Source organism: Anomaloglossus baeobatrachus, chromosome 11 (assembly GCF_048569485.1).
Source record: "Anomaloglossus baeobatrachus isolate aAnoBae1 chromosome 11, aAnoBae1.hap1, whole genome shotgun sequence".
NCBI lineage: Eukaryota > Metazoa > Chordata > Amphibia > Anura > Aromobatidae > Anomaloglossus > Anomaloglossus baeobatrachus.
In genome coordinates, this window is record NC_134363.1 from 34,154,927 (window position 1) to 34,180,104 (window position 25,178).

Here is a 25,178-nt window from a genome sequence, read left to right on the forward strand (position 1 = left end):
AAGCCTCATACATATTCGCTGCTTCCCCCCGCCTACCGTCAGTCCAGGCATATGATTGGTTGCAGTCAGACCGCACCCCCACCCTGTGTGACAGCTTCTGTAAGAAGAGTGGGAGACTCAGTAAGTATAAGGCTCTTGCTTTATTCCTTATTTTCTTTTTCCTTTACTTTTTTGTTTTGTTATCTGGGTGGCCCCTCACTAAAGCCTTTACTGGTTTTGTCTGTTCGTGAACGACAGCTTTTTTTTTTAGTGAAAAGAGTGTTATATTTACAGAGTCTCCCCGCGGCTAAGACACTACTTCCTGGTCTGCTCATTAAGCCTCATACATATTCACTGCTTTCCCCGCCCACCGTCAGTCCAGGCATGTGATTGGTTGCAGTCAGATCGTGCCCCCACCCTATGTGACAGAGTCTGTGAGAAGCGCAGGAGACTCGGTAAGTATAACGCTCCTGCTTTAATTCCTTATTTTCTTTATCCTTCGGGTGGCCGAATCCGAGCAGTTACACGGAGTTCCTCTGTGATTGAGGTCCATGTACGGTATTATAGGTATCCGCTATGGGGACCTCGAACTTTACAGTTCGGATTCCGCCAATCACTAATTCTAAAGCCTTTAATGCTTTTGTCTGTTCGGCAACGACAACTTTTTGAGTGGAAAAACAATGGCTAAGATTCTGTAAACGGACATAAGAAATGTTTATTTACGTTTGTACAAAAGGAGTAATGATCACACACATTATAATTCCGGCAAACTTAGCGCCTGGTACAGTTAGTATAGCCTCATTCTTGGGTACACCCATGTGTCAGGGCTCGGCCTACTTATCAACGACTTATGTGAAGACTTCCCACGTTGGAAAGGTAAAAACGAAGATCCTTGCTGTTCAGATTGTGCGGAGGATGTTGCAGGCTCTTCTTGTGAGCTTCCATGTCTCCTGTACTGACTGTGCATCCATTCTTTGCCGCCATCCTTCTCCATGTGTCCTCTGTCCTGGGGTTCCTCTTGTAGAAGACATGATGGACTCCACGATTTATGACACGTAGCTGCAGGCAGACGCCTTAGTTTTGGCACGGCGTGTGGTGCATCATGTTGCCTCACGCCACCTTCCTGCCTCGAGGACATGTGTCTTTTTGCTTCTCTTCCCAATTCCCCAAATGAATCCAATGGGAAGACACCTAAGGACCTAACGGAATTGGTGACTGGCGCCTGTAGGAAAGCATTGTGATGGCCTCCAAACTTGTTTTCCGAGTAGGCGTTGTGTTTGCTTTTTTCACCGGCCAACAACCTAATTGCAGGAGGAGAAATAGTCATGGGTGACCTCTGATCTCCATCGCCCCAGAAGACTTCCAATGTTTTCTCCTTTCTTCTTACTCTTGGCGGATTCCGCGCCTCTAAGACATCTTCTGAGGAAGCTCTACTCATGCATTCTTGGTTAGTGGCCTGTGGCGTGACCACATGTCTGATGTCGCCCGAAGGAACGCTACGGGTAAATGAGGAATCTGTTGGCAAGTCATTTGACAATCCCCACCTAACTTGGGGGCTATGGACGTTCCATGGTGAATGGATCATCTTCCCAGCTTTCCTAACCCTACAGAAACTCGACGACTTCCTCTCTCGTGTGCTCGGCTTAGGATCATGACTTGAAGAATTCAAGATGTTGGGAAGACTTTGGGATGGTATTTGCCTGTACTGGCGTGAGAGGTTACAATCGGATCCATAATGGATGGGCTGGTGCAAATGATCCCCGAGATTTAGGTGGTCCTCTAGGCTAGCCTGTACATGAACAATAAAAAAGGTCACAAATATACTATACAAGTCATAGAAAGGCAGCACAAGCAACTCAATGTTCAACTGGGGCGGCCATACGATCCAGCTCATGTCTACCCCACTAGCCAACGAAAATGTGCAATGATCTACCTTAACGGGTGATTTAAAGCAATGGTCTACAATCTATAGTACAATATTAATCCTCCAAATCGGGCTGTGCTGCAAAACTAGACCCTAACTTTATGTATTGCGGAGTTACCCCATCTGTGGCCCCGTTACATTTCCAATTATCCCCCATCCGGCCATATTCTCTTGACTCACCAACTTTATAAGTGTATGAGCCGGACTGTTGTTGGGTAATGGCTGAAACCGGATCGGGGGTGTCTGCATCGGCGGCCTTCCGCTCTGGGCTGTAGGGACCATTTTCCTGATGTCTGAACCCCCTTTCCCTACAGATCCTCGATCGTTATACATAACTACAAAAGAAAAATAAGTCCTGGTTAATTATGTATAATTATTGGTTGACGTGGCAAAAAAATATTTTTACATACAGCATATTAGTGGTTACTTTTAGTTAATAAAATTGCAGTTTGCAACCTTCATTTTCAGATGCCTAATATGCAATTTGCAGCCTGGTCCATGTTTGAGATATTTCTCCAGCAGGAGTGTCTCTCCCAGTAATATAGGCTGGATGTGAGACCTGTGTGTCTCTCCCAGTAATATAGGCAGGATGTGAGGTCTATTTGTCTCTCCCAGTAATATAGGCTGGATGTGAGGTCTGTGTGTCTCTCCCAGTAATATAGGCTGGATGTGAGCTCTGTGCGTCTCTCCCAGTAATATAGGCTGGATGTGAGGTCTGTGTGTCTCTCCCAGTAATATAGGCTGGTTGTGAGCTCTGTGTGTCTCTCCCAGTGATATAGGCTGGATGTGAGGTTTGCGTGTCTCTCCCAGTAATATAGGCTGGATGTGAGGTTTGCGTGTCCTCCCAGTACTATAGGCTGGATGTTAGCTCTGTGCGTCTCTCCCAGTAATATAGGCTGGATGTGAGGTCTGTGTGTCTCTCCCAGTAATATAGGCTGGATGTGAGCTCTGTGCGTCTCTCCCAGTAATATAGGCAGGATGTGAGCTCTGTGCGTCTCTCCCAGTAATATAGGCTGGATGTGAGGTCTGTGTGTCTCTCCCAGTAATATAGGCAGGATGTGAGCTCTGTGCGTCTCTCCCAGTAATATAGGCTGGATGTGAGCTCTGTGTGTCTCTCCCAGTAATATAGGCTGGATGTGAGCTCTGTGTGTCTCTCCCAGTAATATAGGCTGGATGTGAGATCTGTGTGTCTCTCCCAGTAATATAGGCTGGATGTGAGCTTTGTGTTTCTCTCCCAGTAATATAGGCTGGATGTGAGGTCTGTGTGTCTCTCCCAGTAATATAGGCTGGATGTGAGCTCTGTGTGTCTCTCCCAGTAATATAGGCTGGATGTGAGCTTTGTGTTTCTCTCCCAGTAATATAGGCTGGATGTGAGGTCTGTGTGTCTCTCCCAGTAATATAGGCAGGATGTGAGCTCTGTGCGTCTCTCCCAGTAATATAGGCTGGATGTGAGCTGTGTGTCTCTCCCAGTAATATAGGCTGGATGTGAGCTCTGTGTGTCTCTACCAGTAATATAGGCTGGATGTGAGGTCTGTGTGTCTCTCCCAGTAATATAGGCTGGATGTGAGCTTTGTGTTTCTCTCCCAGTAATATAGGCTGGATGTGAGGTCTGTGTGTCTCTCAGTAATATAAGCTGGATGTGAGGTTGGTGTGTCTCTCCCAGTAATATAGGCTGGATGTGAGCTCTGTGTCTCTCAGTAATAATGGCTGGATGTGAGCTCTGTGTGTCTCTCCAGTAATATAGGCTGGATGTGAGATCTGTGTTTCTCCCAGTAATATAGGCTGGATGTGAGCTCTGTGTGTCTCTCCCAGTAATATAGGCTGGATGTGAGCTCTGTGTGTCTCTCCCAGTAATATAGGCTGGATGTGAGTTCTGTGTGTCTCTCCCAGTAATATAGGCTGGATGTGAGATCTGTGTCTCTCCCAGTAATATAGGCTGGATGTGAGGTCTGTGTGTCTCTCCCAGTAATATAGGCTGGATGTGAGGTCTGTGTGTCTCTCCAGTAATATAGGCTGGATGTGAGGTCTGTATCTCTCACAGTAATATAGGCTGGATGTGAGCTCTGTTTGTCTCTCAGTAATATAAGCTGGATGTGAGGTCTGTGTGTCTCTCCCAGTAATATAGGCTGGATGTGAGCTCTGTGTGTCTCTCCCAGTAATATAGGCTGGTTGTGAGCTCTGTGTGTCTCTCCCAGTAATATAGGCTGGAGGTGAGGTCTGTGTGTCCCTCCAAGTAATATAGGCTGGTTGTCAGCTCTGTGTGTCTCTCCCAGTAATATAAGCTGGATGTGAGGTTTGCGTGTCCTCCCAGTAATATAGGCTGGATGTTAGCTCTGTGTGTCTCTCCCAGTAATATAGGCTGGGTGTGAGCTCTGTGTGTCTCTCCCAGTAATATAGGCTGGATGTGAGCTTTGTGTGTCTCTCCCAGTAATATAGGCTGGATGTGAGCTCTGTGTGTCTCTCCCAGTAATATAGGCAGGATGTGAGGACTGTGTGTCTCTCCCAGTAATATAGGCTGGATGTGAGCTTTGTGTGTCTCTCCCAGTAATATAGGCTGGATGTGAGCTCTGTGTGTCTCTCCCAGTAATATAGGCAGGATGTGAGGACTGTGTGTCTCTTCCAGTAATATAGGCTGGATGTGAGCTCTGTGTGTCTCTCCCAGTAATATAGGCTGGATGTGAGCTCTGTGTGTATCTCCCAGGAATATAGGCTGGATGTGAGCTCTGTGTGTCTCTCCCAGTAATATAGGCTGGATGTGAGGTCTGTGTGTCTCTCCCAGTAATATAGGCAGGATGTGAGCTCTGTGCGTCTCTCCCAGTAATATAGGCTGGATGTGAGCTGTGTGTCTCTCCCAGTAATATAGGCTGGATGTGAGCTCTGTGTGTCTCTACCAGTAATATAGGCTGGATGTGAGGTCTGTGTGTCTCTCCCAGTAATATAGGCTGGATGTGAGCTTTGTGTTTCTCTCCCAGTAATATAGGCTGGATGTGAGGTCTGTGTGTCTCTCAGTAATATAAGCTGGATGTGAGGTTGGTGTGTCTCTCCCAGTAATATAGGCTGGATGTGAGCTCTGTGTCTCTCAGTAATAATGGCTGGATGTGAGCTCTGTGTGTCTCTCCAGTAATATAGGCTGGATGTGAGATCTGTGTTTCTCCCAGTAATATAGGCTGGATGTGAGCTCTGTGTGTCTCTCCCAGTAATATAGGCTGGATGTGAGCTCTGTGTGTCTCTCCCAGTAATATAGGCTGGATGTGAGTTCTGTGTGTCTCTCCCAGTAATATAGGCTGGATGTGAGATCTGTGTCTCTCCCAGTAATATAGGCTGGATGTGAGGTCTGTGTGTCTCTCCCAGTAATATAGGCTGGATGTGAGGTCTGTGTGTCTCTCCCAGTAATATAGGCTGGATGTGAGGTCTGTGTGTCTCTCCCAGTAATATAGGCTGGATGTGAGCTCTGTGTGTCTCTCCCAGTAATATAGGCTGGATGTGAGCTTTGTGTTTCTCTCCCAGTAATATAGGCTGGATGTGAGGTCTGTGTGTCTCTCCCAGTAATATAGGCAGGATGTGAGCTCTGTGCGTCTCTCCCAGTAATATAGGCTGGATGTGAGCTGTGTGTCTCTCCCAGTAATATAGGCTGGATGTGAGCTCTGTGTGTCTCTACCAGTAATATAGGCTGGATGTGAGGTCTGTGTGTCTCTCCCAGTAATATAGGCTGGATGTGAGCTTTGTGTTTCTCTCCCAGTAATATAGGCTGGATGTGAGGTCTGTGTGTCTCTCAGTAATATAAGCTGGATGTGAGGTTGGTGTGTCTCTCCCAGTAATATAGGCTGGATGTGAGCTCTGTGTCTCTCAGTAATAATGGCTGGATGTGAGCTCTGTGTGTCTCTCCAGTAATATAGGCTGGATGTGAGATCTGTGTTTCTCCCAGTAATATAGGCTGGATGTGAGCTCTGTGTGTCTCTCCCAGTAATATAGGCTGGATGTGAGCTCTGTGTGTCTCTCCCAGTAATATAGGCTGGATGTGAGTTCTGTGTGTCTCTCCCAGTAATATAGGCTGGATGTGAGATCTGTGTCTCTCCCAGTAATATAGGCTGGATGTGAGGTCTGTGTGTCTCTCCCAGTAATATAGGCTGGATGTGAGGTCTGTGTGTCTCTCCAGTAATATAGGCTGGATGTGAGGTCTGTATCTCTCACAGTAATATAGGCTGGATGTGAGCTCTGTTTGTCTCTCAGTAATATAAGCTGGATGTGAGGTCTGTGTGTCTCTCCCAGTAATATAGGCTGGATGTGAGCTCTGTGTGTCTCTCCCAGTAATATAGGCTGGTTGTGAGCTCTGTGTGTCTCTCCCAGTAATATAGGCTGGAGGTGAGGTCTGTGTGTCCCTCCAAGTAATATAGGCTGGTTGTCAGCTCTGTGTGTCTCTCCCAGTAATATAAGCTGGATGTGAGGTTTGCGTGTCCTCCCAGTAATATAGGCTGGATGTTAGCTCTGTGTGTCTCTCCCAGTAATATAGGCTGGGTGTGAGCTCTGTGTGTCTCTCCCAGTAATATAGGCTGGATGTGAGCTTTGTGTGTCTCTCCCAGTAATATAGGCTGGATGTGAGCTCTGTGTGTCTCTCCCAGTAATATAGGCAGGATGTGAGGACTGTGTGTCTCTCCCAGTAATATAGGCTGGATGTGAGCTTTGTGTGTCTCTCCCAGTAATATAGGCTGGATGTGAGCTCTGTGTGTCTCTCCCAGTAATATAGGCAGGATGTGAGGACTGTGTGTCTCTTCCAGTAATATAGGCTGGATGTGAGCTCTGTGTGTCTCTCCCAGTAATATAGGCTGGATGTGAGCTCTGTGTGTATCTCCCAGGAATATAGGCTGGATGTGAGCTCTGTGTGTCTCTCCCAGTAATATAGGCTGGATGTGAGCTCTGTGTGTCTCTCCCAGTAATATAGGCTGGATGTGAGCTCTGTGTGTCTCTTCCAGTAATATAGGCTGGATGTGTGCTCTGTGTGTCTCTCCCAGTAATATAGGCTGGATGTGAGCTCTGTGTGTCTCTCCCAGTAATATAGGCTGGATGTGAGCTCTGTGTGTCTCTTCCAGTAATATAGGCTGGATGTGTGCTCTGTGTGTCTCTCCCAGTAATATAGGCTGAATGTGAGCTCTGTGTGTCTCTCCCAGTAATATAGGCTGGATGTGAGCTCTGTGTGTCTCTTCCAGTAATATAGGCTGGATGTGAGCTTTGTGTGTCCCTCCCAGTAATATAGGCTGGATGTGAGCTCTGTGTGTCTCTTCCAGTAATATAGGCTGGATGTAAGGTCTGTGTGTCTATCCCAGTAATATAGGCTAGATGTGAGCTCTGTTTGTCTCTCCCAGTAATATAGGCTGGTTGTGAGCTCTGTGTGTCTCTCCCAGTAATATAGGCTGGATGTGAGCTCTGTGTGTCTCTTCCAGTAATATAGGCTGGATGTGAGCTCTGTGTGTCTCTCCCAGTAATATAGGCTGGATGTGAGCTTAGTGTGTCTCTCCCAGTAATATAGGCTGGATGTGAGCTCCTCATTCAAATCTTTAGGGGGCGGATGTGCAGTACCCGGTTGCAGCACTATCAGAAGATGGAGCAGCTCCGGAACTGAGCATTTCCCAACACCTGCTACCACCACTGGGGTGTTGGGTATTAGACCCCGACCGATCAGACATTGATGAGCTATAGTAAGGATAGGCCAGCACTGTAAAAGTAGCGGACAACATCTTTAATCATTTTTAATCCCGATAGGCACCATGCATGTACGATGCTGTCGGCAAGGATTTTCTGCAACTCTCTGTACATAATGTATATTACAACTGGCGTTCTGCTCCAATGACCTTGGCTGGAACAAATAAAATCCTATCATAGATGCTTAACCCCTTAGAAGGTGCGGTCAATAGTGGCATCTAAGCGGTTAGAAAAAGGTTCCTTTTTTTATGAATACAAAACCAATGGGGTGCCGGTGGGTTGTTTTGGCAGTTTTACACTGACAGTCATATAAAAAAAAAAGAACAAACTGTAGTTCAAAAGTAAAAGTAAGTTCAACTAAGGTTTTGTAGAAAATAAAAAAAATGAATCATTTATTTCCTTAAAATAGTTTCAGAATGACTCTTTTCTCAAATGGTACGAATAAAATCTAACGCTCATCCGGCAAAAAGAAGCCTTCAATCGGCTCCTTCTACAGCAAAATAAAGAAGTTGTCATGCGATGTTTGGCTCGGCGGCGTCGGACTCTGTTCACACTTCAGAGTCTGTCAAGGATCCTGAGGCTTCTGGATTGTTCAGCCTGAGCCGGGCGTCGGCTGATTCAGCTTCTCTGGTTTTCAGCTCTGCAGGAGTTAATTCCTACAGAATGGTTAGCAGGAACTAGGAGCTCCGGTTGCTGATTGTCTTGTCTGTCTATTCCCTATTTATAGCATGGCTTCCTTCCTGTATGTGCTGATGATAGCTTCAGCTTTTGCTCCAGCGATCCCGGTCTTGGTGATTTTCCTTGGTTCGGGTTCTCTGGTCTTCAGCTCTGCAGGAGTTAATTCCTGCAGACTGGTGAGCAGGAACTTGGAGCTCCGGTTGCTGATTGTCTTGTGCAGCTGTCTCTTCCCTATTTATAGCATGGCTTCCTTCCTGTATGTGCCGATGATAGCTTCAGCTTTTGCTCCAGCAACCCCAGTCTTGGTGCTCTTCCTGTATATGGTGATTCGTGCTGCACTTTTGAGTGGTGTGAGCGTTCCCCTGCTGTGCGTTACTTCTTCCCATTTTTCGGTGGCCCCCAGTACACATATTGTCTCTCTTGTGTGTTTTGAGTGCTGTGCGTATGAGTTTCCCTGGTCCGTGTCGTTTTGTAGGGTTTTGTCTTTGTGTTTTCCGGCCTTCCCCGAAGATGTGGGAGAGGGAGAGCAAGATCAGGGCTCGGACTGGAGTTAGGGTCACGGTGGGGGCTCGGACCTTGCTACCATCAAGCCTATCTCCGAGATAAGGGACAATGCAGGATCTCTAGTCTAAGGGCCAGCCTTGGGGCCCCCGTGACAGAAGTTACATCTCTCAAATGTAGAAACATTTTTGAAAAGTGTTTTTACTGTGTCACAGTATGAAAAAAAAACAGTAAAAAATAATAAAATTAAAAAAAATTGTTTCTCTGGCCAAAAAAACAGGCTCTCATAAGGTTACTTTTAAATAAAGAAAAGTCAAAGCTTTTGAAGTGTGAAAATGAAAAAAATGGAAAGAAAAAAAAAAAAAAATGTGCGGCGTTGAAGGGTGAGGACCCCTCGGCTGTGGATCTCCAGCTGCGCTCAATGGTCGTCAATAACGGCGTCCTGTAAGGGATGTTTCATTACGGATATTCCAGGTTTTGTTCTCTTTCTGAGCGATGATGACATTCGGAGACAGACAGGCTATGTATTTGTGAAGTGATTTGTGTGAAGTCGCGGGCGCTGGGCCTGTCAGGCTGCCAAATCCATCAATCTTGGAAAAAGAAAAAAACTTTTTAAGTATGCATCTTTTTAAGCGGCGGGAACTGGAAGCCGTGCGGCGGGGTGACCTAAATTCTTCGAGGCGCGGGATTAGACGGAGTAGTGTCCATACTCTCATCCCCTCGTCTGCAAACATTAATATTAACATATCGCTGAAGGGATAGTCTTATGTAAATCGACCGGCACCGAGGCTATTAGTATAAAAAAGTAAAGACGGAGCAGGGATGATAATGAAAGACTGTAACTGTGTCACCTAGGCGAGGATTACAGTGGAGGAACATTGTCTCTCAGAAGGATGAAAAACTAACGAGTGGCAAAAAATCTGCATGAAAAACATCCTACAGTTTTGTGTCTCCATGATTACAGCGCCATACGCTGCGCAGTGGCCAAGAGTGGTACTGCAAGCGTTCTCCCATTCTGTACACACTGGCCCACACTAATGCCACCACCACCAAAGGCTCGTCTGGAGACAGCAGTGGCTGATGAATATCGCTCTCCTTGACGTCTCCAACATCGTTGGCGGCCATCATTTCTGCTCAGCGGGAATCGACTTTTGTTAGTGAAAAGCACTGATTCCCACTGGTCCCTCATCCAGCGTAGATGACGCCTGTGGCTGGTGGTGGGGTCAGGTACGTAGATGACGCCTGTGCCTGGTGGTGCGGTCAGGTAGAGGACGCCTGTGCCTGGTGGTGCGGTCAGGTAGATGACGCCTGTGGCTGGTGGTGCGGTCAGGTAGAGGACGCCTGTGGCTGGTGGTGCGGTCAGGTACATAGATGACGCCTGTGGCTGGTGGTGCGATCAGATACTTGGATGAAACGTGTGCCTGGTGGTGTGGTCATGTATGTAGAGGACACCTGTGCCTGGTGGTATGGTCAGGTACATAGATGACGCCTTTGCCGAGTAGTGAGGTCAGGTACCTAGATGACATCTGTGCCTGGTGGTACGATCAGATACTTGGATGACACCTGTGGCTGGTGGTGCGGTCAGGTACGTAGATGACGCCTGTGCCTTGTAGTGAGGTCAGGTACGTAGATGAAGCCTGTGCCTGGTAGTGAGGTCAGGTACGTAGATGAAGCCTGTGCCTGGTGGTGTGGTCAGGTACGTAGATGATGCCTGTGGCTGGTGGTGCGGTCAGGTACGTAGATGACGCCTGTGGCTGGTGGTGCGGTAGGGTACGTAGATGACGCCTGTGGCTGGTGGTGTGGTCAGGTACGTAGATGACGCCTGTGCCTGGTGGTGCAGTCAGGTACGTGGAGGACGCCTGTGCCTGGTGGTAAGGTCAAGTACGTAGATGACGCCTGTGCCTGGTGGTGAGGTCAAGTACGTAGATGAAACCTGTGCCTGGTGGTGCAGTCAGGTACGTAGATGACGCCTGTGTCTGGTAGTGAGGTCAGGTACGTAGATGAAGCCTGTGCCTGGTGGTGTGGTCAGGTACGTAGATGATGCCTGTGGCTGGTGGTGCGGTCAGGTACGTAGATGACGCCTGTGGCTGGTGGTGCGGTAGGGTACGTAGATGACGCCTGTGGCTGGTGGTGTGGTCAGGTACGTAGATGACGCCTGTGCCTGGTGGTGCAGTCAGGTACGTGGAGGACGCCTGTGCCTGGTGGTAAGGTCAAGTACGTAGATGACGCCTGTGCCTGGTGGTGAGGTCAGGTACGTAGATGAAACCTGTGCCTGGTGGTGCAGTCAGGTACGTAGAGGACGCCTGTGCCTGGTGGTGAGGTCAGGTACGTAGATGAAACCTGTGCCTGGTGGTGCAGTCAGGTACGTAGAGGACGCCTGTGCCTGGTGCGATCAGATACTTGGATGACACCTGGGCTTCGTGGTGCAGTCAGGTACGTAGATGATGCCTGTGCCTGGTGGTGTGGTCAGGTACATAGAGGACACCTGTGCCTGGTAGTGAGGTCAGGTACGTAGATGATGCCTTTGCCTGGTGGTGTGGTCAGGTACATAGAGGACACCTGTGCCTGGTAGTGAGGTCAGGTACGTAGATGATGCCTTTGCCTGGTGGTGTGGTCAGGTACATAGAGGACACCTGTGCCTGGTAGTGAGGTCAGGTACGTAGATGATGCCTTTGCCAGTGGTGTGGTCAGGTACATAGAGGACACCTGTGCCTGGTAGTGAGGTCAGGTACGTAGAGGAAGCCTGTGCCTGGTGGTGTGGTCAGATAATTTGCAGGTTATCCAACACTCAGACCACACGGATGTAAATGGTCCCAAATGGTCTGAGGTGACACTTGACTGCCTATCTCCTCTCTTAAATGTCCCTGGAGTTGTGTAGTATTCATCATCCGGTTCCGAAGGAGATTTCACACTGATGACAGCTTCATTGTGAACAATGTGGCCAAATGACATCCACTTCTCTGCCTGTGACTCTTCCAGTCTCTCTGTGTCTCTGTACAACCTGCTGGTGACACTCCAAGCTCAGTGACCACTTCCGTAGGAGAACATCCTGCTTGAAGCCTCACAATGGCACGGTACTGCTGATCAATTGTTAGGTGTCGTTTGTGAACAGCACGATGAGGAGGACTATTTAATACCAATTCTATTTGAACCCTAACATTTATTGGGCGATTCGTGGATCGAACACCTGTTGTGAATTTAGCCATTAAGCTCCTTGTTAGAGAAGAGCAAGTTGTGCAAAAAGTCCTGAAACATTGAATAGTTGGACATGAGCATCCAAAAGATTAGAGAAGGTCACATTAAAGTCACCTGAAAACGTTAGAGGGCATTTTAGGATCATCCCGAAACTGTTTTGCTTCTAAAATCTTCCCTTTAAATTCAAAGGACAAAGCAACAAAGTGCAGAAGATGCAGCGAGGCTGCTCCATGTGAGATTTCATTACAAACAGCGCCACCTAGTGAGCAATGGTGGCATCTCTCATAAATTAGTTTATGGCGCTGCCCCTAAAAAAATCATTTTAAAGGATCCCGACATAAAGTGATAAGGTTTCATCCGCTTCGTTACGTCTCTTCCGTAAATTCATTTCAGGATGGAAGTTCATAAATCATAAAGTTCCACCACCCAACAATGGCCTTTTGTTGTTGAGCTTCATGCGCGAAGTGTGTGAGCCCCTATGTAACCACTAGGGGGTTGCTGAAAACAGCAGCGGTATATAGAAATGAGAAAAGTCCAGCCGTGTAGCGAGGTTCACATCACATCTTTGTCTCCCAAGACACCAAAGAAGTTTACAAATTTTTTTCCGCCTCCATTGGCTTCTATGTAGGCAAAAATTAATGTAAAAAAACGTTAAAAAAAAAATACCAAAAAATGAATACCATCAACCGGACACTTGGAAGAGTTAATATCAGAGATTTCCGATCCTGGTGGGTTACTTGGATGGGCTTGTGATGTAGATTAAGATGATAGGATCCGTTGAAATCAAATATTAATGTGGCGGATATTATTGTGGCGTCCCAGGGCGGGTGTTCTCGCGACCTGCCGGGATTTCGGCATCAGATGGTTGCAGCTGCCCCAATTATAACAACATTTTAGGTAAATTGCCGGAGAAAATTGCTCACGATTGCTCAGAAATAGCTGCTCACTCGCTGCTGGTCTCCGCATTCAAATCGTTAAGTAGCTGTGCAATCAAAGTGACCTAGTTCTTTCCCCGCACTACATGACACCCAGCTGGGAGGTTGTAGGGCATGAGGAGGATAAAGGTAGAGCGACAGGTGGGGAATGATAGACGTACAATCATAACAGAGGACCACTTTGTCCCACATACAGACAGGGTTTCTGTACTATGTCCAGGCTTCTTCTGGGGTCTTCATGCTTCTTTACTATTATCAGGGCTTTTTCTGGGGTCTTCACTATGTCTGGAATACTTCTAAGGTCTTCACACTTCTTAACTACATCTGGACTTCTTCTACGGTCTTCCAGCTTTTTGTCAAGGCTTCTTCTGGGTTCTTCAGTTTCTTCACTACATCCAGGCTTCTTCTAGGGTCTTCGTGCTTCTTTACTATTATCAGGGCTTTTTCTGGGGTCTTCACTATGTCTGGAATACTTCTAAGGTCTTCACACTTCTTAACTACATCTGGACTTCTTCTACGGTCTTCCAGCTTTTTGTCAAGGCTTCTTCTGGGTTCTTCAGTTTCTTCACTACATCCAGGCTTCTTCTAGGGTCTTCGTGCTTCTTTACTATTATCAGGGCTTTTTCTGGGGTCTTCACTATGTCTGGAATACTTCTAAGGTCTTCACACTTCTTAACTACATCTGGACTTCTTCTACGGTCTTCCAGCTTTTTGTCGAGGCTTCTTCTGGGGTCTTCACTACGCCCTCGCATCTTCTGGGGTCTTCTCGTTTCTTTACTATATCTGGGCTTCTTCTAGAGTCTTCTTGCTTCTTCACTTTGTCCGGGCTTCTTCTGGGGTTTTCATGCTTCTTTACTATTATCAGGGCTTTATCTGTGGTCTTCGCACTTCTTCACTATGTTTGGGATTCTTCTAAAGGGCTTCACGCTTCTTTACTACATCTGGGTTTCTTCTAGGGTCTTCATGCTTCTTCACTACTTCCAAGCTTCTTTTGGGATATTCATGTTTCTTCACAACATCTGGGCTTCTTTTGGGGTCTTCACACTTCTCTTCGCCCTGGCTTCCTCTGGGGTCTTCAGGCTTTTTTACTGTATCAGAACTTTTTGGGGGTTTTTCACATGTCTTCACTATGTATAGGATTCTTCTAAGGTCTTCACGTTTCTTTACTATGTCTGGGTTTCTTTTAATGTCTTCATGCTTCTTCACTATATCTGAGATACTTCTTGGATCTCCACACTTCGTCACTACCTATGAACTTCTTCTGGGGTTTTCATGCTTCTTCACTACGTTCAGGCTTCTTCTGGGATCTTCACACTTCTTTACTATACCCTGCTTTACTCTGGGGACTTTGTGCATCTTTACTGTATAAGAACTTTTTGGGGTGTTTTCACGTGTCTTCATTATGTCTAGAATTCTTCGAAGGTCTTAATGTTTCTTTACTATGTCTGGGCTTCTTCTACAGTCTTCACACTTCTTTACTGTCTGGGGTTCTTATGGGTTCTTCACTACGTTTGGGCTTCTCTTGGGGTTGTCATGCTTCTTCACTACATCCAGGATTCTTTGGGGTCTTCACGCTTCTTCACTAAGTCCAGACTCCATCCGGGATCTTCAAACTTCTTCACTACCTATGGGCTTCTTCTGGGGTCTTCACGTTTCTTCACCAAAGTTCGGGCTTCTTCTTGGGAACTCACGTTTCTCAATAACTTACATTCGACGACGGTCTTTTTTCGTCTTCTCACATCATCTCTCATGTATAATTCTTTTTTTTTTTTACCCAAGTCGGATTTTCTCACAATAAGTCCAAAGTAACATTAGCTCTCAGCCTAGTGAGTGCAGGTTTTAGTGATTTTTTGTCACTTACGTTTGTATGCCTCTTCCTCTAAAGAGTCATCTTTCTTATTTATTTTTCCGTCAATTGTTTTTTAATGTTTACATTGACGATGAGACCGTTCTCTTTACCACATAATGGGCTGAATATATCAAGAGGACATTCAATTAAGGGTGGAATGGAGTTAAAAAACAGCAATTCTGCCATGGTTTTTTGGGTCTTGATTTTATTGTGTTCACTATTCGGTTACGATGACCTGGTAACTTTTTTTTGTGCTGGTCAGAACAGTTATGGTGACACCAAATATACACATTTTTTTTTTTAATATTTACAAATAAAAACCACTTGCAAAAATAATTATTTGCTCTCTTTTTAGATTTTTAGTTTTCTTCCCATTGCGATGGTAACGCTATCGAGGGAAGCCAACGGAAGTTGGAAGAGACCCCTACTGTACCCTAATGTCTTAAACGCCACTGTCACAACTAATAGTGGCATCTAAGGGGTTACACTATTGAGATTGGAGCAGCAGTTACTCTTGAGTGCTGGCTGTATAGCACAGCTGGCACTCATGCTGTATAGAATGGTTTTAGCTCCTAGGCTTTCTCCACATAGGGATGACATTTATTTCGGTTGGGGGTCAACTCATGGATTCCCCACTGATTGCCAAAATAAGGCACTTTTTTTCCATGGCAATGGAGGGCACCTGCTCGGCCAACGTTCCCTTCATGCCTCGCAACAGTACTCACCACTAAACCATCGTGCTGCCTACAAGTTGCCGGTGACACAATCTTTGGTGCTACACATTGACCTTACCTGTCTGGTTGTGCTCAGGATTTCTCTGGACAGACACAGCGGGTGGAGTTGGCTTTGTCTCACGAAGGTGTCTCAATTTCTTGAGTATAGTTTGACGGGTCTCAATTATTAGGTTGCGACCAGGAAAAAGCGAGTGCTTATTCAGCATGTTCACGATGTCCTTGGCTGTCTCCAGAATGGGTGTTGGATGATTTCTGAAAGGAGACCCGGTGGTTTCACTACTTGAGTTAGTATGGTCCTTTTCTTGAGGGCATGAGTGGCACCTTTCTATTTCCTTGTCTAGTTGGTTGTACAAGGCAGGTTCTTGCTGTTGGTTGCGCGAGGTACGCTCTTCATTTTGCTGGTTGCCCAAGGTACGCTTATGGTCTTGATGGTTGCAAAAGGTGGGTTTGTGGTTTTGCTGTGTGCACAAGGCACGCTCATGGCCTTGCTCATTGCCCAAGGCATAATTATGGTCTTGCTGGTTGCACAATGCACCCTCATGGATTTGCTGGTTGTACGAGGCATGCTCATGGTGTTGCTGGTTGCACAAGACATGCATATGGCGTTGCTCATTCAACAAGACACGCTCATGGTGTTGCTTTTTGCATGAGGCGACCTCATGGATTTTCCGCTTGGACAACATACAAGTATTGCTTGGCTGATTACACAAGGCACGCTTATGGACTTGCTCTTTGTACGAGGCACACTCATGGTGTTGCTGGTTGCGCAAAACATCCTCATGGCATTGCTGGTTGCACGAGGCACGCTCATGGTCTTGCTGGTTGCACGACGCACGCCCATGGTCTTGCTCTTTGTACGAGGCACGCTCATGATCTTGCTCTTTGTACGAGCCACGCTCATGATCTTGCTCTTTGTACGAGCCACGCTCATGATCTTGCTCTTTGTACGATGCATGCTGAAGGTCTTGCTCTTTGTACGAGGCACGCTCATGGTGTTTCTCCTTGTGCGAGGCATGCTCATGGGGTTGCTCCTTGTGCGAGGCACGCTCATGGGGTTGCTCCTTGTACGAGGCACGCTCATGGTGTTTCTCCTTGTGCGAGGCACGCTCATGGTGTTTCTCCTTGTGCGAGGCACGCTCATGGGGTTGCTCTTTGTATGAGGCACGCTCATGCGGATGCTCTTTGTATGAGGCACGCTCATGGGGTTGCTGGTTGCACGAGCCAAGCTCATGATCTTGCTCTTTGTACGAGGCATGCTCATGGTCTTGCTCTTTGTACGAGGTATGCTCATGGTCTTGCTCTTTGTACGAGGTATGCTCATGGTCTTGCTCTTTGTACGAGACATGCTCATGGTCTTGCTGGTTACACAAGGCATGCTCATGGTCTTGCTCTTTGTACGATGCATGCTCAAGGTCTTGCTCTTTGTACGAGGAACGCTCATGGTCTTGCTGGTTGCACGGCGCATGCTGATGGTCTTGCTGGTTGTATGATGCAAGCTCATAGTCTTGCTGGTTGCAAAAGGCAAGCTCATGGTCTTGCTGGTTGCAAAAGGCAAGCTCATGGTCTTGCTGGTTGCACGAGGAACGCTCATGGTCTTGCTGAATGCCCAAGGCATGCTCACATGTATGGGCTAGTATTTCAGGTGAATGCTCATTTTGAGAGGACTGTTCATATTGATTTTTAGATTCTGGTGTCGGAATTAGGCCTAAACAGACCTGCTCCTTTCTGTGTGGAGTCTTTCTTGTGGGGTGGGCAGTGCCAGTCTTTGATGGATCCACCATGGTCGCCTGGTTTACGAGTCTCCCAATGTCAATAGATTTGATCTCGTGATTGAAGATCCCTTGGTGATGGGTCAGGCGATTTTCAGTAATGAACACTTGCCTAGAGTTACTCGCGCCTTTCATTCCAGATTGAGGGATCCCCTTCCCGACGACCATGTTGTTCCTCTGCGGGACTCCTCGGGGGAATGTCTTCTTCTTGAAGGTTTCAGTATGTGACTTGAATTTTGCATTGTTCAGCTCTTTCATAGTTTTCAATCTCTTAACTTTTGGGGGTTTATTACTTCTACAATCGCGGATCTTCACCAAGTCGTCACCGAAGGAAAAGACTTTGGCACCTGAATTGGTAACTGGACCCTGGTTTGGGGGAAGCTTCGGACCGCTGCGAGTGTGGTGGTCTCGAGACATCATCACCTACAATGGAAACAAAAATATTGACACTCATCTAGAAAAAGGCAGTTTAGTCCCATTCACGAGCTGAAAAATATATTTTGTCTGCAGCGTGCACGCTCTATCATGTACGCTCACCTTTACAGGATCTCCCACAGTCCTTAATGAATTTCCACCCTGTAAAAAAAAAAAACCACTGCACCGCAGACCTGGAAGCAGCAGCATCGCCGGGGACAGGTGAGTATCCAGCAAGCAGTGTGTGTGCAGTGATGTCCAGGAGGTCATCCGAGTTCACAACAAACTCAGTTGACCTCCTGACGACACCCGCACTACCGCGGGTGTCGCAACAGTGACTTCACGGGTTTATCACAGTTTATTGTGAACTCTGACGAACCCGTGACGTTACTGTCGCGACACCCACGGTAGCACGGGTTTCAGCAGGAGGTCATCCGAGTTCACTGCCACGCACGCACACACTGCTGAGGGCGACCCTGCAGTGACCTGGACTGACCTTATGAGGTCCAAGTCACCTCAGGGAAGCACACAACAGTGATGACCTCCTGACGAGGCTACACACACACTGTTAGGGGCGCCCCTGTGGTGACCTGGCCTGACCTTATAAGGTCCAGGTAACCGCAGGGAAGCATACACAGCATAGTGTGTGTGTGGCCTGCAGGGGCTGTTTTCACAATCAATGGGGACCGTTCAGTTCCCCATTGAATGTGCCATCAGTATGGGATCGACTTGGGCCCCCCTAAATGGACTACGGCGGGCCAGGATCAGGGCTTTGATAGGGAAATAAATTGGAAAGAAGGGAATTTTGTTTACTTACCGTAAATTCCTTTTCTTCTAGCTCCTATTGGGAGACCCAGACAATTGGGTGTATAGCTTCTGCCTCCGGAGGCCACACAAAGTATTACACATTAAAAAGTGTAACCCCTCCCCTCTGCCTATACACCCCCCGTGCATCACGGGCTCCTCAGTTTTGGTGCAAAAGCAGGAAGGAGGAAACTTATAAATTGGTCTAAGGTAAATTCAATCCGAAGGATGTTCGGAGAACTGAAACCATGAACCAAAAGAACAATTCAACATGAACAACATGTGTACACAAAAGAACAACCAGCCCGAAGGGAACAGGGGCGGGTGCTGGGTCTCCCAATAGGAGCTAGAAGAAAAGGAATTTACGGTAAGTAAACAAAATTCCCTTCTTCTTTGTCGCTCCATTGGGAGACCCAGACAATTGGGACGTCCAAAAGCAGTCCCTGGGTGGGTAAAAGAATACCCCAATAAAAAGAGCCGACAACGGCTCCCTCTTACAGGTGGGCAACCGCCGCCTGAAGGACTCGCCTACCTAGGCTGGCATCTGCCGAAGCATAGGTATGCACCTGATAGTGTTTCGTGAAAGTGTGCAGACTCGACCAGGTAGCCGCCTGACACACCTGCTGAGCCGAAGCCTGGTGCCGCAATGCCCAGGACGCACCCACGGCTCTGGTAGAATGGGCTTTCAGCCCTGCAGGAATCGGAAGCCCAGAAGAACGGTAGGCTTCAAGAATCGGTTCCTTGATCCACCGAGCCAAGGTTGACTTGGAAGCCTGCGACCCCTTACGCTGGCCAGCGACAAGGACAAAGAGCGCATCAGAACGGCGCAGGGGCACCGTGCGAGAAATGTAGAGCCGGAGTGCTCTCACTAGATCTAACAAGTGCAAATCCTTTTCACATTGGTGAACTGGATGAGGACAAAAAGAAGGTAAGGAGATATCCTGATTGAGATGAAAAGGGGATACCACCTTAGGGAGAAATTCCGGGACCGGACGCAGAACCACCTTATCCTGGTGAAAAACCAGGAAGGGGGCTTTGCATGACAGCGCTGCCAACTCCGACACTCTACGGAGCGATGTGACTGCCACTAGAAGGACCACCTTCTGTGAAAGACATGAAAGGGAGACATCCCGCAGTGGCTCGAAAGGTGGTTTCTGAAGAGCCTTTAGCACTCTGTTAAGATCCCATGGTTCCAGCGGCCTCTTGTAAGGTGGGACTATGTGGCAAAGTCCCTGCAGGAACGTGCGGACTTGCGGAAGCCTGGCTAGACGCTTTTGAAAAAATACGGATAGCGCCGATACTTGTCCCTTGAGAGAGCCGAGAGACCACCCCTTGTCCATTCCGGATTGAAGGAAAGACAGAAAAGTGGGTAAGGCAAACGGCCAGGGGGTAAAACCCTGATCAGAGCACCAGGATAAGAAGATCCTCCAAGTCCTATGATAGATCTTGGCGGACGTTGGTTTCCTGGCCTGTCTCATAGTGGCAATGACATCTTGAGATAAGCCTGAGGACGCTAGTAGCCAGGACTCAATGGCCACACAGTCAGGTTGAGGGCCGCAGAATTCAGATGGAAAAATGGACCTTGAGACAGCAAGTCTGGTCGGCCTGGGAGTGCCCACGGTTGACCCACCGTGAGGTGCCACAGATCCGGGTACCACGACCTCCTCGGCCAGTCTGGAGCGACGAGGATGGCGCGGCGGCAGTCGGACTTGATCTTGCATAACACTCTGGGCAGCATTGCCAGAGGAGGAAATACATAAGGCAGTCGAAACTGCGACCAATCCTGAACTAATGCGTCCGCCGCCAGAGCTCTGTGATCTTGAGACCGTGCCATGAATGCCGGGACTTTGTTGTTGTGCCGAGACGCCATGAGTTCGACGTCCGGCGTCCCCCAGCGGCAACAGATCTCTTGAAATACGTCCGGGTGAAGAGACCATTCCCCCGCGTCCATGCCCTGGCGACTGAGAAAGTCTGCTTCCCAGTTTTCTACGCCCGGGATGTGAACTGCGGAGATGGTGGAGGCTGTTGCCTCCGCCCACAGTAGAATCCGCCGAACTTCTTGGAAGGCTTGGCGGCTGCGCGTGTCGCCCTGGTGGTTGATGTACGCGACCGCCGTGGCGTTGTCCGACTGTATGCAGATCTGCCTGCCCTCCAGCCACCGATGGAACGCCTTTAGGGCTAGGTACACTGCCCTTATCTCCAGAACATTGATCGGAAGGGAGGACTCTGTCGGAGTCCAGGTTCCCTGAGCCCTGTGGTGGAGAAAAACCGCTCCCCACCCTGACAGACTCGCGTCCGTCGTGACCACAGCCCAGGATGGGGACAGGAAGGATTTTCCCTTCGACAGAGAAGTGGGAAGAAGCCACCACTGAAGAGAGGTTTTGGCTGCCAGAGAAAGGGAGACGTTCCTGTCTAGGGACGTCGACCTCCTGTCCCATTTGCGGAGAATGTCCCATTGGAGTGGACGCAGATGAAACTGCGCAAGGGGGACTGCCTCCATCGCTGCCACCATCTTCCCCAGGAAGTGCATGAGGCGCCTCAAGGGGTGTGACTGGGCCCGAAGGTGAGAGTGCACCCCAGCTTGCAGCGAACGCTGTTTGTCCAGCGGAAGCTTGACTATCGCTGAGAGAGTATGAAACTCCATCCCGAGGTAAGTCAGTGATTGGGCCGGAGTCAATTTTTGACTTTTGGGAAATTGATGATCCACCCGAACCTCTGGAGAGTCTCCAGAGCAACGGCCAGGCTGTGTTGACATGCCACCCGGGAGGGTGCCTTGTCCAGGAGATCGTCTAAGTAAGGGGTCACCGAGTGGCCCTGAGAGTGCAGGACTGCCACAACGGATGCCATGACCTTGGTGAAGACCCGTGGGGCTGTCGCCAGGCCGAAAGGCAGTGCCACAAACTGAAGGTGTTCGTCCCCAATGGCGAAACGCAGGAAGCGTTGATGCTCTGGTGCGATCGGCACATGGAGATAGGCATCCCTGATGTCCATTGATGCTAGGAAGTCTCCTTGTGACATCGAGGCGATGACAGAGCGGAGTGATTCCATGCGACTCACGTCCACTTCCGTTTGCATTCGTTTGCGTCCGTTAGACGCAGGATCCGTCATTTTGCGTTAATTTAACATGTTTCAAAAACGCAACATGTAGCGTTTTTTGGCTTTGTCAAATTAACGTATGTCACAGGATCCTTGACATTGCGCCGCGAGCTGCAATGCATGTCAATGAGTGCTGGATCCTGCCTACCAAAAGTCGTTCAGTTGCGTTATAACAGGATCCTGATTCTGTACTGAGCATGCCCGGTAGAGGGGTGTGTCTCTTTCTCTCTCTCTCTCTCTCTCTCTCTCTCTCTCTCTCTCTCCCTCGCCCCCCCCCCCCCCCCCCCCCCCCGGCGAGAGAGAGAGCCCGCAGCCCGGCTCTGCTATGTGCACGCAGCCCGGCTCTGCTATGTGCACGCAGCCCGGCTCTGCTATGTGCACGCAGCCCTGCTCCTAGCAGCTGTAGACACTCGTAACCAAGGTAAATATCGGGTATCCAAGGCCGATGTTTACCTTGGTTACCAGCGTATGCAGCTGTCAGAAGCCTCCTCCCAGTCTAGCTCCCCTCAATCCCGATTACATGACTCCTTTGCCCGCCCCTAACATCCAGTGCAGGATCCTGCAAAATAACATATGCGTTTGCATACGTTATTTGCTGTAAAAGCAGGATCCGTACTTCCGCAAAAAAAACGTTTAAAAAGACGTAGTGTGAAACTAGCCTTACCGACCGCCCAGAGCGGTGTGTGTCCACCAAATCCCCTGCCTTGGGTCTCCCAGAGCTGCAGCCAGAAGTCCTCCACCGGCAGAATGTGATTAAAACATGGCTGCCGGCGTTCTAAGGGGAGGAGGGAGCCGTGGGCGTGATCAATAAAGTGCGGGAATCTGGTGCCCCAGAGTGATTAGTGAGGGGGGAGGAGGACACTAAAGTATGCTCCAGCCCTCACAGTCGGCGTCAGGCCGACCATCCCGCCCTTACCCCTGACTGGCAGGCCCGGGGGCGGGAGTTTAATGCACTAGGCCGCAAAAGCCGGGGACTAAATTTAATACCGCGGCCGGCAAGCAGGCGCGGTCGGCGCGGTAGTCCCGATCGTGACACAAAAACAGCAGCCGCTGCAGCGTCTGAGACCAAGTGCTCCATGCACCGTCCCCAAGGGGACACAGAGTACCTTTATGATGCAGGGCCTGTCCCTGATGATACTCAGTCTCCTGTCCGTCAGAATCCCACAGGGGCTGCGGAGGGAGCCCGGTCCCAGTGGCTGGATGACCGGTTAGGATCCCACTTCTCCCAGAGCCTCTAAGGGATGGGGAAGGAAAACGGCATGTGGCTCCAGCCTTTGTACCCGCAATGGGTACCTCAACCTTAACAGCACCGCCGACTTAGTGGGGTGAGAAGGGAGCATGGCGGGGGCCCTGGGGCCCTCTTTTCTTCCATCCGATATAATCAGCAGCTGCTGCTGACTAAAATGTGGAGCTTGAGTGAATGTGTGCCTCCTTCAACACAAAGCATAAAACTGAGGAGCCCGTGATGCACGGGAGGGTGTATAGGCAGAGGGGAGGGGTTACACTTTTTAAAGTGTAATACTTTGTGTGGCCTCCGGAGGCAGAAGCTATACACCCAATTGTCTGGGTCTCCCAATGGAGCGACAAAGAAAGAGGGCGTCTCTTGTCTTTATTTATTGAATAATTTTCTCATTTTATGTCTTTTCATGTTCGCTTTCGGGGAACGTTGAGACCTCACTATGGATTACGGCGGACTTTTTGTGTTTTTTAAAATTTTTTTAAAAAAATAGTTTTTTGTTCAAACTTTTTTATTTTATTTTCAACAATTGGATTAGTAATGGGGGAGTCTGCTAGATGCCACTCATTACTAATACCAGGGGTAATGCCAGCTGGCATTTCACAGCTGGAATCAACCCCACAAATATTACCCCGTTTGCCACTGCACCAGGAAGAACCGGGTCCAGCACCAGGATTGGTGCGTCTAATGGATGCTTACGCATTTCGGACAGGAGGTTAAAAACATGTCCTTATTCATAGGACCTGTGAATAAGGACATTTCTTTAACCTCCTGTCCGAAACGCGTAAGGATACCATGACACCCCTTCCCCCCCTTTGCGGTTTTCATATTCTTAACTTATATGCCTCAATAAATGTTTGATTTTTTTTTCTATAAAAACAATTTTTGGTGCTGGATTCCATTTTCCCCTGCCCCCTTCCTCCCTTCATTGACTTACTGTTGGTTCCAGACTGGGCTATGCTGGAGGATCCGTGCACCGCAAATTTTTCCGGGAACCATACATCCTGGTAAGCTGAAAATACTTTTTTCTGGCATCTAATGGATGCACCACTTCTAGGGCGGCTGTGGGCTGCTATTGTTAGACTGGGAAGGGCCAAATAACCATGGCCCTTCCCAGCCTAATAATATCAGCCCCCAGTCGTCTGCTGCACCTTGGCTGGTTTTAGGAAAATAAGGCGGGACTCCACGTCATTTTTTCTAATAAAAAAATAAGAAGCGTGGGATCCCCTCTATTTTTAATAACCAGCCAAGGTACAGCAGACGGCTGAGGGTTACAGCCCACACCTGCTGCTGTTCCTTTGCTGGATATGAAAATTGTCACATGTATGCAAACACGGATGACCATACCAATGCGTGTGGCTTGTATGTGTTTAAACACGGACGTCTGAAAGGGGCCTTACAGTTCTTCCCATAGTCCTTAATGGATTTCCGCCCTTTAAAAAAACCCAAAATGTGCTTTACTCATCCTTCCCTGGTCCAGTCTATAGTACTGACCTCACATCGACAGCGCTGCAACCAATAACTGAGCTCACTGATTGGCTGCAGTGCTGTTGAAGTGACGTCAGGTCCGCAGACTCAATGCAGGATCTGGGGAGGGTGAGTAAAACACGGATTGTTTGTTTTGTAAACAAATAGTGGTCGGGGGATGGGGATTTTCCTTTAAAACTAGAAAACCCCTTTCATTTTGAGTATGTATATATGATTTTCTGCTGTAAATTTAGGATATGGGACCGTTTTGTGATCTCAAGGGGATCCTGGGGGTCCAAGTGTCATTTTTGTGGGTATTGGATGATTTTTGTGGATAGAGGTCTCTGAACATCCACCGATGGTCGCTGTTGGGGGGAAGGGTAGGGCTGATGGATCTCCACATGCCCGATCCTTTTGTTTTCAAGGGGGGTATGTACGTACGTGGGCCCCATCCACAGTGCAAAGGTAACATAAGCAACACAGCTTCACTTTTGTGACTTAAACCAGTAAAATATATAAAAATGTTGCTGCACAGACTCACATGCAGGATCCTACACCAAGCCCTGTCACTGAGGGCTGCAATGCCGGCATTATGTCACACATTATTTACCTAAGGCTTATATAACGGTCTCCAGAAACAATATGGCGGCCGCAGCCCCTGCAGGGAAGCATGACCCCCGGCTCCAGCGCGCTACGCCACCACTGACACTGTCTACACATTACAACCCCCCTAATTGTGCCACTTGGTATGGCCCAGCTTCAATGGCTGAATGGTAAGAATGGCTCATAACTTCTCCTCATAGGGGAGAAAATGATCATCCCCTCTAAAAGCAGTAATGGTACAATCTACATGTGCAGTCTGAGCTGTTCCATTACTAGTTATGGGGGAGTACAAAATA

General features: G+C 48.4%; 1 protein-coding gene across 1 annotated transcript; it reads right to left on the bottom strand.

The window, feature by feature from the left end:
• Positions 1–689: 689 nt before the first annotated feature.
• Positions 690–24,868, bottom strand: PRR19 (proline rich 19). Its single transcript, XM_075329157.1, has 4 exons — positions 24,821–24,868; positions 15,551–17,684; positions 2,084–2,238; positions 690–1,768 (listed from the first exon to the last, which is right to left on the bottom strand). The coding sequence occupies exons 2-4, from the start codon at positions 17,679–17,681 to the stop codon at positions 767–769; spliced, it is 3,288 nt and encodes a 1,095-aa protein (XP_075185272.1). The 5' UTR covers positions 17,682–17,684; positions 24,821–24,868; the 3' UTR covers positions 690–766.
• Between the last annotated feature and the right edge of the window lie 310 nt (positions 24,869–25,178).

Coding starts and splice junctions, on each gene's coding strand:
- PRR19 (XM_075329157.1), bottom strand. CDS start 17,681: ATGATGTCTCGAGACCACCACACTCGCAGCGGTCCGAAGCTTCCCCCA. Junction 2,239..15,550: donor TCCTGAGCACAACCAGACAG/GTAAGGTCAATG, acceptor TTTCTTTTGTAG/TTATGTATAACGATCGAGGA. Junction 1,769..2,083: donor CTCATACACTTATAAAGTTG/GTGAGTCAAGAG, acceptor GTTCATGTACAG/GCTAGCCTAGAGGACCACCT.